Below are 19,256 nucleotides of genomic sequence, written 5' to 3'. Positions count from 1 at the left end.
TACAGACATAATGGATAGCTTATTCCATACAATACCCTTAAGGTTAGTTGGGCATGCTCAGGGGATATCATTAATCATTGGAATTGCCTTCTTCTTGACAAGCAACATCCCTCCAGTCCAAGCCAGTCTGGGTTGAATAGACTATAAATGTAACCTGAAAAAATCTTACCCAAATTTTCTCTCCATTTCAGTGACCTGGACAGAAATAATATCACTAGGATCACCAAGATGGACTTTGCTGGACTCAAGAACCTTCGAGTCTTGTAAGTAGCACATTACTCTCCAGCACATTTTTATTTTTAGCTCTTCAGCCTTATGAAAGGGTTTCATTGCCCTAACATTATACCCCCTAGTACTGGGCAACAGGAATTTGCCATTCTGTGGCACACAACCCTTCATTAGGTACCAGGTTTTCACAGGTATCTCACTCTGTGTCTCCTCGCTGCTGCCTGGGCTAGACCAATGGAAGAAGTCCGTCCAGTGACAGGGAAAACAGAAGGCCATACATGAATAAGTCAACATGCCCAGCTTCTAGGATGACAGCAATATCAGACTGACTAACCATTCTTCCCTTCCAAAGAGATGATAATTTCTTCTCCAGCATATGCATTAAAAGAGAAATCAGGACAAAAGTTATTTATCTTTTTGTTTAATGGAGAGGGGAGGGGAGGGGAGGGGAGGGGAGGGGAGGGAGCCAGACAGGGTCAGAGCCCTTGCTGAACACCCAGCTGTGCAGACAGGTAGCAGAATGTGAGATGGGCATTTGCAAAATGGGGGAGCAAGGAATATGAGGTCTCATTTCTAAATAGTGATCCCTCATCTCTAAGTCTGAGCTGCCTCCCACACATGCCCTGACCAGGGCCAGGGATTGAGCCTGCAACCAAGGTACATGCCCTTGACCAGGAATTGAACCTGTGACCCTATGGTCCATAGGCTGACACTCTAACCCAGTGGTTCTCAACCTTTCTAATGCCGCGACCCTTTAATACAGTTCCTCATGTTGTGGTGACCCCCAACCATAAAATTATTTTCGTTGCTACTTCATAACTGTAATTTTGCTACTGTTAATGAATCGTAATGTAAATATCTGTGTTTTCCAATGGTCTTAGGCTCTACAGCAGCGGTTCTCAACCTGTGGGTCGCGACCCACAGGTTGAGAACCGCTAGCAGGGTCACCTAAGACCATCGGAAAACACAGATGTTTTCCTGATTGAGAATTAATAATGGTAATGATGATGATAAACCAAGATATATGTGGTACCTTCCACAGACCAAACTCTGTTATGTAGTTATTAACCCCTACATGTCCAGAGGAAACAGAGGCTCAGATAGGTTAAATGGTCCTAACTCCACATAGCAGGTAACCAAGGGAGGAGGAATCAGAACCCCGGATGTGTGCTTTCTAACCTCCATGCAGTGCCACTTGCATTATAGGGATTTTAGAAAACCAATAGTCCACCTGTTTTGTAAATGCACCACTGATGAGCAAGCTGTTTCCTGAGTTCCTGAGCACCAGTGTGTGAGAACACGGGGATCCGAATGCGGGGCCTCCAGCCATCAGATGCTCTCCCCTCGGCGTGTCCCCCAGTCTTCGGCCAGCACACTGCCTGCTCGCCCTCCTTGGAGGGAAGACCCCAGCCCCTGCCATATCTGTCTTTTGCTCTAAGCAGTCATATGTCTGTCAGATGACTGGCAGCTCTGACAAGTGTATGTGCTCAGAATTGAGACTGGGACAGGAATGAAGGAATTCCAGGGCTCAATGTTAGGGTGTTTTCATTGAGGAGATATAGGCAGTAAACAATGTGGTTCCAGGTCATTTTGCTGCTTAAAGAACAGACATTTAGCTTCTCTCATTTTTTCCCCTTTTCTAACCCCCCAGCATCTGTGAAAGATTTCCTTTCATACAAGTCAGAAATTTCACCTACTGCTTCATTTTCTAACAAAGTCAAAAATAACCCTTTGATTTTACCATTACATCAGAAAGACTAATAAAAATTCCAATTTCCATATCTTCTCTCTGCAAATAGAAAGTTTAAAATAATCACATAAGATCGTGTTAATATCCTCCGCATGGTCTACATCATTCCTTTGACTGTAGTTTATTGGCACATTCTTCTTATTTTGTTTTTAGTTAATGGGTACAATCTTATTTTGATAAGCGATGCCAAAACCCTCTCCCTTCCCCCACATTATAGACTCTATCAATATAATATGTTTCATTATCTCATCAATTCAAAGGCAGTCCCATTCAAGTGGCCCATTATTGCTCTACAAGAATCAGGCAGGTAGGATAGTGGAAGTGCTTTCCGGCAAACACCAATAAAGTACCCAGACATACAAACGATATTTTTCCTTAATCTTTGCTGTTTAGCAGAGTAACCTAAACAACTATCTTTTTTTGAAAAGCGTTCACCCCACCTTGGTATCTTCCCTGTATCTGTTTCTTATTTACAGTTTATCATGAAGCCAGAAAAGACTTGATGGTCTTGAATAATTTGATCGTGCCACCCACTTCCTAGCAGAATGGGTCACCATAGTGCTGGGAATGGGCAAAAGCAGATAAAACAGAGATTGGGGAACTTCGGCCTCATCCAAAGGCAGTTTTCCCAAATAAAGTGCATTCAAAGAGAAGATGTAAGAATTGCCCTTCACAATTCTTTCTCCCATGGGGTAGGAGTAGGAAAAGGACTCTGCTGTGCTATCAGTCAGTTCCCTTTCTCAGTAGTCTGTTGCAAGAACTCTGCTATGACCACAATGTGGGAAACAGCTTTCTCCCAAATGGGGCTAATAAAGAGCCAAACTCCACCCAGCCATCATCCCATGGGGTGATATCCGATTCTGATCCAATGTTAAAACAAAACAAAAAAATTACAGTGCTGCAAATGAACACAGCCTGTGTCCTCCTAACTAAGAACAGACTGGAGCCATGGACGTTCCAGCTCTTCCTGGGCCCCCTGACCCCCTATCTGGTCAGTAACATGAGAGTAATATCATTGGCTTTAGCACAAGCTCCCAAACTGGATCTCAGCCTAGAAGTGAGGGTGGACAGTTCACAGCTCATTGATTCATTGATTCATGAAATATTGATTATTCATTGAGCCCTTAAGTGCCAAGTATTAGGCTGGACTCTGGTAGATGTAGGAAGTGGATCTAGAAGGGGCCCTAGGTACCCTATCAGTCAGAAACCCAGCAGGAAAGAGATGATGCTCACACAAGACAAATGAGGGGAGTGAATAAGGAATTATTTGCCAAGGTGTGGGAAGGAAGAGATGGTATAGTTCCCTGAGGCTAGCGGCAACAGGTCTCTAGGCCTCAAGGAGCAGTGAGATGAAGTGGTTACCCTAGCAAAGGTAGAGATGGCCTGACAGGACCTGTGGTCTTGGGTAGAGAGATGAAGTCAACCTGAGGTGAGTTGGCAGGGTGGGAACTGGGAATAAATCTCCTAACCTCACTCAGTATCCTTCTACCTCCTATCTCCTGCTGGGGACTGCAGCTGGCTGAACCCAACAGGAAGCCAGAGTCGAGGAAGTTTCTGATGTGATGAAGCTGATAAAAGTTTGCCTTCCGGGGCCTCAGCAAAGTAGGAAGGGGCAGCTATCTACACAGATGTATTTGCATTTTTCTACCTCTCTTTCTGAAAGAGGCTGGCAGTGTTATATTAATTAGTACAGAACTAAGAGATTCATCATAGGAGCTTGGAGTTTGACTCCTTCAAAACCCAGTGGGTCTGTGACACTCAGCCTCCCTATGTTGCTCCTTGTTATAATTGGGAAGTAATGACAACAAGCCACGTGATGGATTGATTGATGGTAAAAACCCAGCTGAACAAACCACCCGTCACTAATATTGAACTGGTTCCCTGTTTAGCAAAATGTGCTAGCGTGAGTCTATTAGCATTCCAAGGCCCTCGTTGCCATATGGCGAGGTGGAAAAGGAAGAGAAGGAAAGGAAAATAACATTTATTAAACATCTAATTATACTCGAGATCCTGGGCTAGATAATTTATATACTTTGCTCCATTTTTATTTTCATTTATGAGATTTTTTAAAAAATCCTCACCCAAGGATATGCTTTTATTGATTTTAGGGAGAGAAGAAGGGAGAGGAAGCAAGAGAAAGAAAAACATTGATGTGAGAGAGAAACATTGATCTGTTGCCTCTGGTAGGCAGCCCAACCGGGGACCTAACCCGCAACCTGGGAATGTGCCCTGACCAAGAATCGAACCCCCACGACCTTTTGATATACAGAATGACACTCCAACCAACTGAGCCATACCAGCCACCCCTCACTTATGAGATGTTTTTAACTTTCTTTTTCCTGTTTTATAAATGAAGAGAGTGAGTCTTGGAGAGGTTGACTAGATAGCCCAATGGCATTACCCTCAGCGGGTAAGAAGGCAGGAAAGGAAATCTAAATCGAATCTGGCAAGCACACTAAAGTGGGAGTTAAGAGTCCACCCGAACTAGCTGTGTGACTTTATACAAATAATTTCTCCCTGGACAAGTCTCTTAATCTCTCTGCTTCATTGTGTCCATATAAAGTGGGGAGCCTATCAGAGGCCAGAAGTAACATAAATGTATGAATCAGAATGGATGAGGACTGTGGCAAAGTGGGGAGCATTTTTGCCTTGCCTGACCCATACTCAGTTCTGGCCAGTTGATATTTGGACATGGGACAGCTGAGTTCTCAAAAGGAGTTTCTGTGTGTGTGTGTGTGTGTGTGTGTGTGTGTGTGTGTGTGTGAGAGAGAGAGAGAGAGAGAGAGAGAGAGAGAGAGAGAGAGAGAGAGAAATATCCTGATTCCAAAATACCCCCTTCACTCTGAGAGTCTAAGCGAGAAACTTCATGTGGCCTAGACTAGCCTTTTTCTCGATATAAAATCAGTATGTGCTGTGGCCCTAAGTCCTCTTTAGTTTTTCATCCATTCAATAAGCCTTTATTAAGTGGCTGCTGTCCAGGCAAATGTGCGGTCTGGGAGTGTGATGATGAACCCTCCTGGTCCTTACTCATAGATGGACTTGAAAATAAACATAAAGGCCCAAGTGTGAACCCTAAGAAGTTTGGGGCTTGGGGGTGATTATGAAACATCTCAGAGGTGTCAGAGGTGGAGGCTGTCATGGAAGGAATCCGTCTGAATGGAGAGCTAGGCCTCTGCAGGCTGCTCTGCCTTCCTCCTGCCGTGGCCCTTCCTAAACTCCACCCTCCAGAGAAGCTCACTTCCATCTCCACTCGGTCCCCTTCAGCCACCAGCCCTGGATGGAAACTATGTAGTTTCATTGCTTCCCTTCCCAACCATCCAGCTAATCCCTTTTAAGATGCCATTTATTTTTTTAAATTAGGGAAACAAATGTTTCATTGTAAGCTCAATGCTTAGGATATGCCACATGCACGAACCTAATTCACTTTAAGCAGAGTGTTTAGTTTTTTAATCACCTGCATCGAAGACTTTGGAGGTCAGCAGAGCCCGTGGCTGGGAGCCCTAGCTTTTGTAACCATCACCCTCCTGATGGGCACAGGCAGCACGGGGAAAGGAGTTCCTGGCACCAGGCTGGTTTTCCTTCGTCACAGGCAGGTGTCCAACAATAGCTTCACCCTTTCTACTAGCTGACCCTGAGACAGTGAGCAGAGAAGGCCCTTTGTGGTGAAGTATTTTTGAATCTGTGCGGGAGGGAGCTCCGAGGGAAGAGATGCTGATTATATGTGTAGTTTTTTATAAGAAGCAGCTTTTACCTCTTCCTTTTCTGTGCAACATCCTGCAGTGCTTGGGGGGACAATTGCTGAGAACATTCTTAAAATAGAGGCATGGAAACCAATCTGTCAGGTAGAAGTGTGCAGGCGGCGAAACCCTGGTTACCGTGACACCAAGCTGGGATGTGAATTATCTTGTCCCACCACTCTGGTCCCACCATTCTGATCCCAGATGGGGCCCCGGGGTCGTGGGATAACCATGCCTGCATGGCCTGTGCCTGGCATGGGGATCCCTGAGCCCTTCTTGTCCTTGACCCTCACTGTCTCTGTGGTTCTAGGCATCTGGAAGATAACCAGGTCAGCATCATCGAGAGAGGCGCCTTCCAGGATCTGAAGCAGCTGGAGCGATTGTAAGTACAGCACAACCTCCTTTCTTGAAAAGTCATCTTTTTTTTTTTTTTTTTTTTTTGTAAATTGGCTTCATTGCAACCTTGCTAAAAAAAAAGTCTCCAATGTTTAATAAAACGTTTGTTATTATGTTTAAAGCACATTAGATGCATGTCAAAGAGACAGTGAGATTCATATAAACACTTTTTCTTTAAAAGATGCTAGAATTGGCACCTGGGTTTGATTTTCTTCTTCTCAGCCTGGACCCTCTCTTGGTATTTGTATGTGGGTTAGTTCTGGCCCGCCTCAGCCTTCTCTTTCAGGGAGGAAGTTAGTTCCCCGTCATGGAAACCAGTGTCGGATGCCCCCTGCTCCTCTGCACAGGTAGTATGCTCCCGAGTCAGGCCCTCTCCTCCTGCCTGCACTCCCTCTGCCCCATTCTCATGGGAGAGGAAGGACAGCACGTGGGCGAAGCCTGTGGAGAGCCCGTGTCTCTCTCTGAGTGCGCATCAGCCTGTGTCAGGGAGCCCACACGTTTCCACGGCAGAACACATTGCCAGTGGTTTAAAAATAGGCCGCGGTTCTGACTGCATCAGAGGGGGAGAGGGAAAGGGGCACGATGGGAGATGGATGGAGCCTCCATTTGTTTTGTTGATTAATGCTTTTGCAGAAAAGTCTGGGGTCACTTTGATGAGGGGAGCTGCTCAGATGGTTAAGTGGGCAGCTTCACCTTTCTTCAGTTAATCACATCTGGCAGCTCATAACATCTGGATATTTGCTTTCTGCCCTCTGAGCAGGGATTGTCCCCAAGAGCACTTAGTCATGCTGGTGGGTGGCTCTCTTCCTCGCTTCCCTCCGCATCCTGGTTGACCTGACATGGCAGCCTCCTTCTCCTGCAGTCGGGTACAGGGGGGCTGCAGCAGCTCACTGCTCTGCCAGCTTGTCTGGAAGGATGTTCCCTATTTACCTGTCCTGTTTTCAGTTTCATCTACAGAGATGGGCTTGGGAAAGGTGAGGTCTTGCCACCGACTCGTTAGCTTTGTGATCATTCCATCTGGGACAACAGGGGAATGGGAAGGGGTGTTACCCAGCAAAACCCATCACTTCCCCCTCTGTTGTGTAAATGGTCTCATTTTTTTTTTCTCTTCTGCTGGGTCAAAGGCCAGCATGTGTTCTGCTGCTGTGGTCTGGAAATATGACATTTCTTTCTTATGCGGGAAAATAGTTATAAAAGTAATGAATGTTGCCTCCATTTATGTTTTTATTTTGAAGTTTCTTAAAGCCTAAGTTCTTCTCCTTGTTTAGACCAAGGAAAAGCACACACCAGTATTTGTTGGACCTGGTTTCTTTCTATGAAACATTCAACATTTCTACGGGAGGATAAATATACAGTGCCTAGTGAAAAGGCCAGCTCTCCCCTCGTCCTCTGATTAGAAGGATAAATAAATTTCCAATTCATTAATTTCATGGTTGTCAGAAGGGAGCTAATTGAGTACCTTGGAAATGCCAGGAACTGTGCCAGTGTTTTCTATGCTGTTATTTTATCCCCACAAAATTCCTGTGAGGTGTCATTACCCTCATTTTACAGATGAAGAAACAGAGGCCCAGAGAGATGGAGCCAAAGAATTGTCAGGGGGGAGCCAAGATTCAAAGCCACATCTGTCCAACATCAAAGCCCACGTCCTTTCATACTTCTGTGCTGCAGACTTTAGATGAAGTGTGATCTTTAGCAATAGCCCTGCAAATAGCCTCCTACATACCCATTTCCCTCAAGGGAATCTCAGTGAAAAGTTCTGGCCAACGCACTCCTCTTTGGCTTGGTGATCATGGATGAAATACTGTGCGTGTCCAGGGGTTAGAGGGGTTACAGTTGCAGGGTAAACCTGCCCCTTTCTCCACTTTGGCTTATTAGGAAGGTAAGGCTAGCTGCTGTACTAGATAAACCTTCAAATCTCATGGCTTAACTCAGTGGAAGTTTACTTCTTATTCATATCAAGCCCAGGAAGGGCATTCCTCATTGCGGGGCCTCTCTCCTCCAAGGGGATTCTCAGGAACATGGGTTTCCTCCACTCCTCAGCTCTGCCATCTTTAAACCTTGCCTTTTAAGGTACTAATGTTTGTCTGCATCAAGCCCGTAGTAATGAAAACAATATGAAGAATTGCACCTGGGAAGTTTTCATGGGCGAGACCAGGAAGGAGGACATGTCGCTTTCACTCATACATGCCTTGGCCTAGAACTCAGTGGAGGTTAGGAAAGATAGTTGAGCGATATGCCCAGGAACTAGAGGAAACAGGCTTAGTGGACAGTTAACCAGTCTCTAACTTACACTGCAAGCAAACGGAAAAAACACTTGGCCAGGAGGAAGAACGGAAGTATAGGCAGCTGACTAGTATGCCCAGCTGGATAGGCACCCTCATTTAAGGCCTTTCTGTGTCAACGAGGCATGTGTGTGACATTATCCTGACTGGTGTTAATCTTGTTTCAGTTATTCAGTCTGACCCCACACAGACTGAGAGCTAGAGAATGGGAAAATACAACAACTGAAGAAGTAGATGGCTGATTGTGCCATTTCTAGCTCTCACTCCTGGCTTCCTTTGTCTGTGTCTATATACTTACTAGTAGATTAATCTTTATTGGTCATACTCTGAAGTACAGACTGAAAATTATATGGATTTTTGATAATTTATTTCTTGAGTGTTTATTTTCATTCACAGCAGTCATGACTGGTTTGATCTCTTGAGCCTTAATGGGAAAGTGGAGACAGTTCTGTCCTGTGGATCTCAACTCAGAAGTCTATTCTCTATTCCTCGGTGAATGAATTCCTGCTCCAGACTGAGTTAGGTGTCCTTCCTCTCATAGCACATGTTTGTCCCTGCTACAGCACTTACCACACCGTATTTTAATTTCCCATTTGCCTCATTATCTTTCCCTAAAACTATGAATATGTTGAGGTCAGCATTCATGTTCCATTCAGTTCTTAATCTCAAAGCCTTGCACAAGACATGATAGTAAGTGCTTATGGAATATTTATCAAATACTTTTTTATACCAGTTTTTGTTTTATGCCAGTGATTCTGAATTGGGATGGATTTTGACCCCTAGAGGACACTTGACATTGTTTGGAGATATTTTTGGTTATTACAGCTGGAGGATGTTATTGGCATATAATGGGTAGAGGTCAGGAATGTTGCTAAACATCCTACAATGGACAGGACAATGCTCACTGCACTGAATTATCTGGCCCAAAATGTTAGTAGTGCTAAGGCTGAGAAACTCTGCTCTTTACCTATAATGTGTCAGATAGCATCTTAGGCACTTGACATACATCTTCTCATTTAATCCATCCAACAATATTATGAGGCTAGAGTGATCAGATCCCTGACATGACAAAATATAAAATTCAAAGCACTGCCTATGAAGTGTTATTGCTAAGTATGTTTACCTTAAACCTAATTTAGGTAAATCTCACTTCTGGTTTCCAGAAAGTGGACAGGATAGAGGAACAAGTTAAATAAAACTAAGAGGGAACAAATACTGTAGAGTGGGTCATTTTATAAGATAACTGCCCTGGCCTCTTCAAAAAGAATGCCATGAAAGACATATATGGAGGTTGTTGTGGCTCTATTAATAAATAGACTTCAAACAGGATACATTATTGGAGAGAAAGAGGGATATTTCATAATGATAAAGGAGTAAAAACACATAAAGCAAATAATGACAAAAGCAACCAACTGAAGAATAAACAGTATTTTTAAGTGCATATGGAACTTTTACCAAATACTAGAGGCCTGATGCACGAAATTCATGAAAGAGTAGGCCTTCCTTCCCTCAGCTGCCGGCACTGGCTTCCCTCTGGCACCGGGGACCTGGGCTTTGCTCTTGCTGCCATGAGGCACTCAGGAACAGGGCTTTGCTCCTCCGGCAGGCACCTGGGACCCAGGCTTCCCTCCAGCCCCATCTCCGTGAATGACGTCCAGAATGATGTCTGGTCTAATTAGCATATTACCCTTTTATTATTATAGATAGTCTAGAAAGCAGGTCTCAACAAATATCAGAGGATTGAAATCATGTGAATTTTTTCTGTGACCACCATAGAAATATTTAAGAAATCAATAAGAAATGATAAATATAAATTTTCAAATATTTGGAAATTGAGTAATATACTTCTAAATAACCTCTGACTCAGATATCACAGTAGAAATTTGAAGATATATTTTTATGAACGTTAATAAACATAAAATATATCACAATGTGTGGATTACAGTCAAAGCCATGCTCAGAGGAAAATGTATAACCTTTTAGCTATATTATTCATGTATGATATATGTTATATATAGTATATATTTTAAAAGAACTAAGGCTAAAATTTTGATGAAAATATCTATCTTAAGAAGCTAGAGAAAAAACAAAGTAGAAGAAAGGAAATCAGAGCAGAAGTATATGAAATATAAACATATGTTTATATATATTAGAAAAACTCTAAAAAGTCAAACTTTGTAAACTAAGAAAATTATAAGAACTGGCAAGACTGATCAGAAACAAAAAAGAAAGAAGAGTAAATTACCAATATGAGGGATCAAAGGTGGGACATAACTATGGATTTTACCAAGAATGAGATGATAATCAGAGCAGATTTTGGACAGCTTTATTTCAATGATTTAATGATTAAGTGAAATTGAGAGCTGAAAGAAGAAGAGATAGAAAGTCTATATACACTGAGTGGCCATATTATTATGATCTCTGAACGCATAATAATCTAGCCACTCAGTGTATATCCTATATAATAAAAGGCTAATATGCAAATTGTCCCCTTGACCAGGAGTTCCACCAGCAGGCAGGCCAGCCAACCGCCCATGTCCCCTCCCCCTGGCCGGACCCCACCCATGCATGAATTCATGCACCAGGCCTCTAACCTTTGCACTCGTTTGCTCTTTTCTCGATTCCTTTATTCTAATGTTGACCGTGTCAAGTCACACTTGACATCCGAGTGCAAAAGGCTAATATATGTATATATATATATATATATATATATATATATATATATATATATGCACTGAGTGGCCAGATTATTATGTGTTCAGAGATCATAATAATCTGGCCACTCAGTGTAGTACTGTATCTAGTAAAGAAATTAAATCTTTAATTAAAATATTCCACCAAGAACATTGAGGCTCAAATAGCTTCACCAATAAATTCTACCTATATTTTAATTAATAAATATCAATTTAATGTAAAATCTATAAAAAAGAATGGATATTTGTCATTTAGACAACATAACTTTTATAAGAAAACCCAACAAGGACATTTCAAGAAAAAAATATAAGCCAACCTATTTCATAAATATTTTTAAAAGTTATTAGCAAATTGAGTTTGGTGATACATTAAAATGATGTATTACAACCAAGTTTGGCTTATTTGAGGAAGGCAAAGTTGGTTTAATATTTGAAAGTCCGCCTTCCCAAATAAAAACATACTGAGCAACTAGGATAGCAAACCCAAAGACACACAGACAGCACTACAATAAAACTAGTTGACAGTGTCCCAGGAAATCCCCACCCCACCCTGAAGATAAGCAGGTAGGGGACAACAGTGTATGGTTACAAGACCATTGTGTTATCTCATCTGTGTGGGGAAAAGCAGAGGGAAGGCAACTGAAATTCTTAAGGCCCTGAGAACAGATCACTTCAATTACCAGTATGTTCTTACTGTAAAACACAGTGGTCAGTCTGAGAGAAGCTGCCAAATTGGAAGGGAGTTTGATTAGATCCAGTTCATGGGACAAAGGAATGGCAATGTGATAACGGCTGTTAGTACTAGGAGTATTCTGGGCCCTATAAACTCTTCAAACTAACAAATACAAGAAAGGCCTAGCATTGAGAAGAACTTCTGGAGTAGTTAATCAGAATAGAAAAATAGTAGAAATGAAAAGAGAACGTATTGATGAAAGTGTCAGAAATTACCAGAAGATTCATAATTTAGAAAATACAAGGCCATGTTTTTCATAGTTTGCAAGAGAAACCAAGAAGGAACTCTAAGCTCTTGAAGGTAGAAAATCTATCACTTTCCCACCCTTCCCTCATAAAACTAGAGGGAATTTATTTTATTTAAGAAAAAAGCAACCAAAAGGATTATGATTGAAGCTCATAAAAAGTTTCTTTATAACGAAAATTAAAAAGAATAACAAACATAACAATCTCCATAGAAACAATGAAAACATGCAAGGAAAAGGCACTCACAAAACAGATGAAAACTATAATAGAATAGATAAAACCAGCTACACACTTTTAAGATCACATAAACTATGAAAGAACAACATAAAATCTGAATTTTAAAAACTCAAAAATTAGATGATTAAAAAAAAGTAGGATTTGAAAGGAGGGGTGAAGAACTCAAAAAACAATTTAGAAATAAAAAAAATCATGTCAAAATAAATACTGCTGATATAATGCTGAAAAAGAACAAACTTGGAAGAATTATACTATCAAATTTCAGACTTACTATAAACCTGCAGTGATCAAGACAGCATGGTACTGGTGGGATAATGGCTATGTAAACTAATGGAACAGAACAGAGATCACAACAATAGACCCACTCAAAAATAGTCAACTGATTTCTAACAGAGGTGAAAAGAAAATTCAAAGGAAAAAGAATTGTCTTTTCAATTAATGATGCTGGGACAACTTGAGGTTCATATGTAAAAAAACAAAACAAAAAACCCTGAATTTAGATACAAACCTTACTTCTTCCACAAAATTAAATTCCAAGTGGATCATAGTCTTAAATGTAAACTACAAAACTTCTAGGAGACATAAGAGAAAAATCTACACAACCTTTGATTTGGGGATGAGTTTGTTGTGTGTTTTATATATATATATATATATATATATATATATATATATATATATATATATAACACTAAAAGCATGAAAAAATAATACATTGAACTGTATTAAAATGAAACACTTCTGCTTTGCAAAAGGCACTTTTAGGAGAATAAAAAGACAAGCCACAGACTGGAAGGAATTTTTTGCAAAACACATCTGATAAAGAACTTACATACCAAATATACAGAGAACTTACAAAATTCAACAGTAAGAAAACAAACTGTCCTAGCCCCCAAAGAAAGAAATGGGCAAAATATCTGAACAAGTACTACACCAAAGAAGATATATAGATGGCAAATAAGCACATGAAAAATTCTCAACATAATTTTTCATTATGGTTATGCAAATTAAATGAGATACCACTGCACACCTATTAGAATGACTAAAATACTACAAACTGACATTATTAATTGCTGGCAATTAAGCAGAGTAACAGGAACTGTCATTTATTGCTATTTAATAATGCAAATGCAAAATAGTACAGCCATTTGGAAGGCAGTTCAGCAGTTTCTTACAAAGCTAAATGGAGTCTCATGCAATTCAGATCAGTGGTTGCTAGGGATTGGGGAAGAAGAGGGGGTGGAGGGTTGAACAGGTGAGGCATGAGAGAGGAGGGTCTTAGAATGGTGAAACCATGCTATAGAATATTGAAGTGGTTGATATGCATTTATCAAAGCCCATAGAATTTTACAACACAAAAAACTGAACCTTAATACATGCAGGTTTAAAAAATCTTTTGGAAATTGGAAGATCCCAAAATGGAATGCAGACTGTAATGGCTGTATGAGTCAACCTCATGGAAAGTGATGGAGGAAAAGGTAGATTTGGAGTCTGTGAGACTAAAAGTAAAAGGAACAGCACATAAGAACTATACTCTAGTTGGTCAGTTGTTTCCCTCAGGGGTACAGGTTAACAATTCTGAAATCACTGTGCATGTATATTGCAATTGAACAATGGATGGTGGATGGTGGGGACAGGTTTATCACTGTGGCAATGGTGGTTATAGACAAGCAATGAAGATAGCAATAAGGATACATGTGGTAATGGATTAGAGTCGGGGACATCAGTATGAACCAATGTTTAGCTTAAAATATGATACTGTCACTTAATATAGATGGATATCTTCTATAGATATAAAAGCCTAATATACAAAGTGTGCCCTCGGGAGTTCAACCGACAGGAAATTCGATCGCTGGCTATGACATGCGCTGACCACCAGGGGGTGGCACTGAATGAAGGAAGGCTATGGCCGCCAGCCAGCAGCCACTAGGGACCCTAACTGTGCATGAATTTCGTGCACTGGGCCTCTAGTATACAAATAAATATAGGTTTATTTGCAAAAAAAAAAGAAAAATAGGTTTGTTTGCAAGCAAATATTTCCTTGCTCTGTTAGCAAGTGGACCTAGAAGCAGTAGCAGTAGCAATGCACGGCAGTAGCAATGAGCATGCCTAGTGCCAGGTTGTGGTTTCTAATGCCATTCTCCAATAAAATGGAACCAAGGCATCTTGGGGCTGGGGCATATCTGTTGTGCCAAAAAGAAAATGCTCAACAAACAAACAAACCAAAAAAAAAAAAAAAAAATACCACTACACCCCCTTCCCCCCTCCCCCCAGAAAAAAGGCTTATGAGGACTTTGGCGCAAACTAAAAGACTTTCTAATGGCCAAAGCTGGAACAATTTGGACAACAAAATAAATAAATTAGATTATAACCAAAGTATAAAATAAATGAGTCCATGAGTCCTTAGTGATATAAATAAATGATTGAATAAATAAATCAGTGGGGAGATGAGAAACCTCCCATGCCAAAGAATTCTAAGTAGTTTATGTAGATTTTTTGCCCTCAAGGAGGTGGAGCATAACTGCCCATTCCTTTATTTGGGGCTTCGAATAATGACTCCCTTTATGAGTATGAAAGGAAAGGAGACGGTGGGATAGTAAAAGGACACATACTACCTCAGCCAGGTGATGAAGGTCAATATGATAAGTAATGTCATGTTGAAAGTATGTGTCTTTGATATGATGTAATGAAAATAGCAGTTTACATCCATGATCTTAATCTCAAAACCCCATTATAATGTGAAAAACATCAGACAGATCCCAATTGAGGGACATTCTAAAAAATCACGCCATAGACCTCCTCAATACTGTCTAGGTCATCAAAAACAAAGTCACAAATGGTCACAGCCAAGAGGAGCATAAAGAGTCATGATGACTAAATGTAATGGGGCATCCTGGATGGTACCCTAAAACAGAAATAGAGACAGGCTGAAAACTAAAGGAGCCTGAATAAGTATTGGTTTGCTGGGTGTGGGGTACATTACTCTGCACTATCTTCCCAACTTTTATGTAAATCTCATATAGAAAATTTATTTTTTAAAATAAAAGGTGACTGTGCCAAACCCTACTTAAATTACAGATTCGTGAGTGAAATAAATGTTACTGTTTTACATAAAAAATACTACATACATTCTAATCTAGGGGGAATTTAAGAACAAATAAAATGGATAATGCTTTAAGAGAAATGGAAAATGGCAAGTAGCATGTTTTAAAAATCAACAATGAATTAATATAGAAGTAAAAAGGATTTATAAGAAAATTAGAGGCCCAGTGCACGAATTCATGCACCAGTGGAGTCCCTCGGCTTGGCCTGTGGGATAGCCGAAACCAGCTCTCTGACATCCCCTGAGGGGTCCCGGATTGCAAGAGGGCTCAGGCCAGGCCGAGGGACCCCACCGGTGCACGATTGGGGCTGGGGAGGGATGTGGGAGGGCTCCAGGGCATGTCTGGCCCATCTCACTCAGTCCTGATTGGCCAGACCCCAGCAGCAAGCTCACCTACCAGTCAGAACGTATTCCCCCTGGTGATCAGTGCACGTCATAGCGACTGGTCAACTGGTGGACTGTCTGCCCCCTGGTAGTCAGTACACGTCATAGTGAGTGGTTGAGTGGCCTTAGCATATCATTAGCATTTTACACCTTGATTGAACAGCCAACCGGATGACCGGACACTTAGCATATTAGGCTTTTATTATATAGGATAAAAGATAATAGAAATCAGTCAAAGAAGTTCTAACATCATATGAATCTCTAAGGAAGAAAGCTAAGGCATCTTAACAAAAGGAAGATAAACAATCCAATCAAAAAATGGGCAAAGGACCTAAATAGACACTTTTCGAAAGCGGACATAAGGAAGGCCAAGAGACATATGAAAACATGCTTAAAGTTACTAATCATCCAAGAGATGCAAATCAAAACAACAATGAGGTACCATCTCCCACCTGTCAGAATGGCTGTCATCAACAAATCAACAAATGACAAGTGCTGGCGAGGATGTGGAGAAAAAGAAATCCTCATGCACTGTTGGTGGGAATGCAGTCTTGTACAGCCAATGTGGAAAAAAATATGGAGTTTCCTCAAAAAATTAAGGATGAAACTCCCATTTGACCCAGTGATCCCACTTCTAGGGATATATCCCAAGAAATCAGAAATACCAATCAGAAAGGATATATGCACCCCTATGTTCCTAGCAGCACAATTTACAATAGCTACATTTGGAAATAGCCTAAGTGCCCATCAGCAGATAAGTGGATTAAAAAGCTGTGGTACATCTACACAATGGAATACTACACTGCTGTAAAAAAGAAAGAACTCTTACCATTTGCAACAGCATGGATGGACATAAAGAGCATTATGCTAAGTGAAATAAGCCAGTCGGAGAAAGATAAATATCACATGATCTCACTCATTTGTGAAATATAACCAACAACATAAACTGATGAACAAAAATAGATCCAGAGACAGAGAAGCATCAAACAGACCATCAAACCTCAGAGGGAAGGCAGGGGAGGGTGGTGGGTGGGTAAGAGATCAACCAAAGGACTTGTATGCATGCATATAAGCATAACCAATGGACACAGACAGTAGGGGGGTGAGGGCATGTGCTGGGGGGTGGGAGTGGCCAGGGAGAGGTCAATGGGGGGGGGGGGGAAGGAGACATATGTAATACTTTAAACAATAAAGAATTTTTTAAAAGAAAGAAAACTAAAGCAATGGAACAAAAGAAAACTAATAATAATGAAAATGTCCTGAAATTTAAGATGATTTGAAGGTACATATTGAAAGGACACTGACCGTTTAGAAAAATAGATCCTGAAGGTTTAAAACCAAACATATTCTAATAAAACTACTGAATTTTAAAGGGAAAAAAATCCTTAAGCATTCATCAGTTAGACACTTAAAATGGAAAGAAAATCAGATTTCCAGGATACTTTTTTCACCAAAGCCAGAATATAATTGAATAACTTTCTAAGGAAATAAACTTTTCATTTTTTAAATAAAATGTGAAGCAGAGCCACACATGTATTCAAGTGTAATGGCAGCAGACTGTTATGAACACTCGGATCATAATTCCTATGGACATCATGATTCCAATGGACCCTTTCCCAAGGCGTCTACCAGAGAAAAGGTTCATGCAACCAAAAGAGTGGAGAGACATTGGCTCAAGACAGATAGAGTCTGCACGGTCAAAACTCCCTGGGAGACAGGTGTGACCTGTGACTGAGTTTGGGACTCCATACAATGAGAGAAGGGCTGTGCTCTCTGTGATTCTCCACACTTGCTCTCCTTGCCTACGCTGGCTACGTCCACAGTACTCTAAGAACTTAAAGGATGTAGAAACACAAAATCGATGAATTCTGGGTCCCTGCTAACATGTATGTGGCTACAAAATGAACAAGAAATAAACTTCTGTTATTTCACAAATAACAATGAAATTCCTCTCATGAACAGAATAAGTGAGAAATGTATTTTCATCTCCATAAATGAAGAACAAAGTATTTAATACAATACTAATTCATGATTTAACAGCATTTAAAATATTAAAGACAAAATGGAACTTTTTTACATAAAACCTAAAACAAACATCATAGTTAATGGTGAAAATTTGAAAATATTCCTCTGTGAGATGCCTGTCGTCATGATTTGTAGTGAACATTGCATTAGAAATTGGTCCTGGCAATGAGAAAAGAGGGAGGGAGGGTGGGAGGGAGGGAGGGAGGCAGGGAGGGAGGGAGGGAGGGGAAAGAACAGATATAAAGATGGAATAGAAGAAATATATATAAATGTCATCATTTACAGATGACATGATTGAGTACACAGAAAATACAAAATGATCTACAGATAAATGATTAGGATCCCTAGTTAAATTCCCAAGGCCATTGGACATAAGATAAATATTTCTCTCTGTCTTTCCCTCTCTCTTCCACTTTCTCTAAAAATCAATGGAAAAATATCCTCCAGTGTGGATTAAATAAAATAAAAATAACTGGAATTATAAAACAAAACTGAAGTCTTCAAAAAAAAAAAATCAAGAGAACTTCTATATACCAGCGACAAATAACTAGGAAAATTTTAAAAGTGATGTTTACGGTAACACCAAAAATATCAACTTCCCATGAATATATCTAATGAAAGATGTGTAAGACCCTAGCACAGAAAATGTCAAATTTACTGAGAGAAATGAGAGATGACTCAAATATGTGTATAGAGAGATGCATTATGTTCATGGCTTGGGCAACTCAGTATTTCAAAGATGTCAATTCTCTCCAAATTGATATACAGAGTCAGTGAAATCCTAATCAAAATGTTAATAGGTTGTTGTAGAAATTGTTAAGATGGTTCTAAAGTTTATATGCAAACTAGAGGCCTGATTCACGAAATTTGTGTAAGGGGCTTGGTCCCCACCACTGCTGCGGCTGCCTCGGCCCCCACCCGCCGCCGTGGCCGGGGCTCTCTGCCTTGGCCTCCTGCCGCAGCAGCTTTGTCCGGTAGGTTGTCCGGAAGGACATCTGGTCTAATTAGCATATTATGCTTTTATTATTATAGATGGCTAAGAAGAACAAGATAGTCTTGAAGACACAGATAGGGAAGGAAACTTGATTTATAACCAAGGTGGCACTGTGAACAGCTTGGGACGGATGCTCTGTCTATAAATTGGAGATGCATATGAAAACCCTACCTCATACCATTCACAGAATCACATATAAGTAGATTATAGAATTATACATGAAAGATAAAATAATAACATTTAGAAAATAAAATATCTCATGGTTTGGGGTAGTTGATATTTCTTAAGCAAGATACAGAAGGCATTAAACTAAAGGAAAAAATAGATAACTTGAACTACATTAAAATAAATAACTCCTGTTCATCAAAATACATCAAGTGAATGAAAAAGCATGTCATGGAGTGGATGAAGATATTGACAGTGCATGTAACTGACAAAGGGCTTATATTGAG

At 40.6% G+C, this 19,256-nt stretch overlaps 1 protein-coding gene across 1 annotated transcript in view; it reads left to right on the top strand.

Moving 5' to 3' along the window:
* The window catches only part of SLIT3 (slit guidance ligand 3), a 536,028-nt gene that overhangs the window by 44,794 nt on the left and 471,978 nt on the right, over positions 1–19,256 (top strand). The window contains exons 2-3 of the mRNA XM_079771932.1: positions 192–263; positions 6,026–6,097. Of these exons, the coding sequence (XP_079628058.1) occupies positions 192–263; positions 6,026–6,097 (144 nt within the window). The remainder of the gene's footprint in view (positions 1–191; positions 264–6,025; positions 6,098–19,256) is intronic.

Source organism: Cnephaeus nilssonii (assembly GCF_951640355.1).
Source record: "Cnephaeus nilssonii genome assembly, chromosome: 5".
Taxonomy (NCBI): domain Eukaryota; kingdom Metazoa; phylum Chordata; class Mammalia; order Chiroptera; family Vespertilionidae; genus Cnephaeus; species Cnephaeus nilssonii.
Note: the sequence above shows the minus strand (reverse complement) of the source record. Positions and strands in the feature narration are given on the sequence as shown.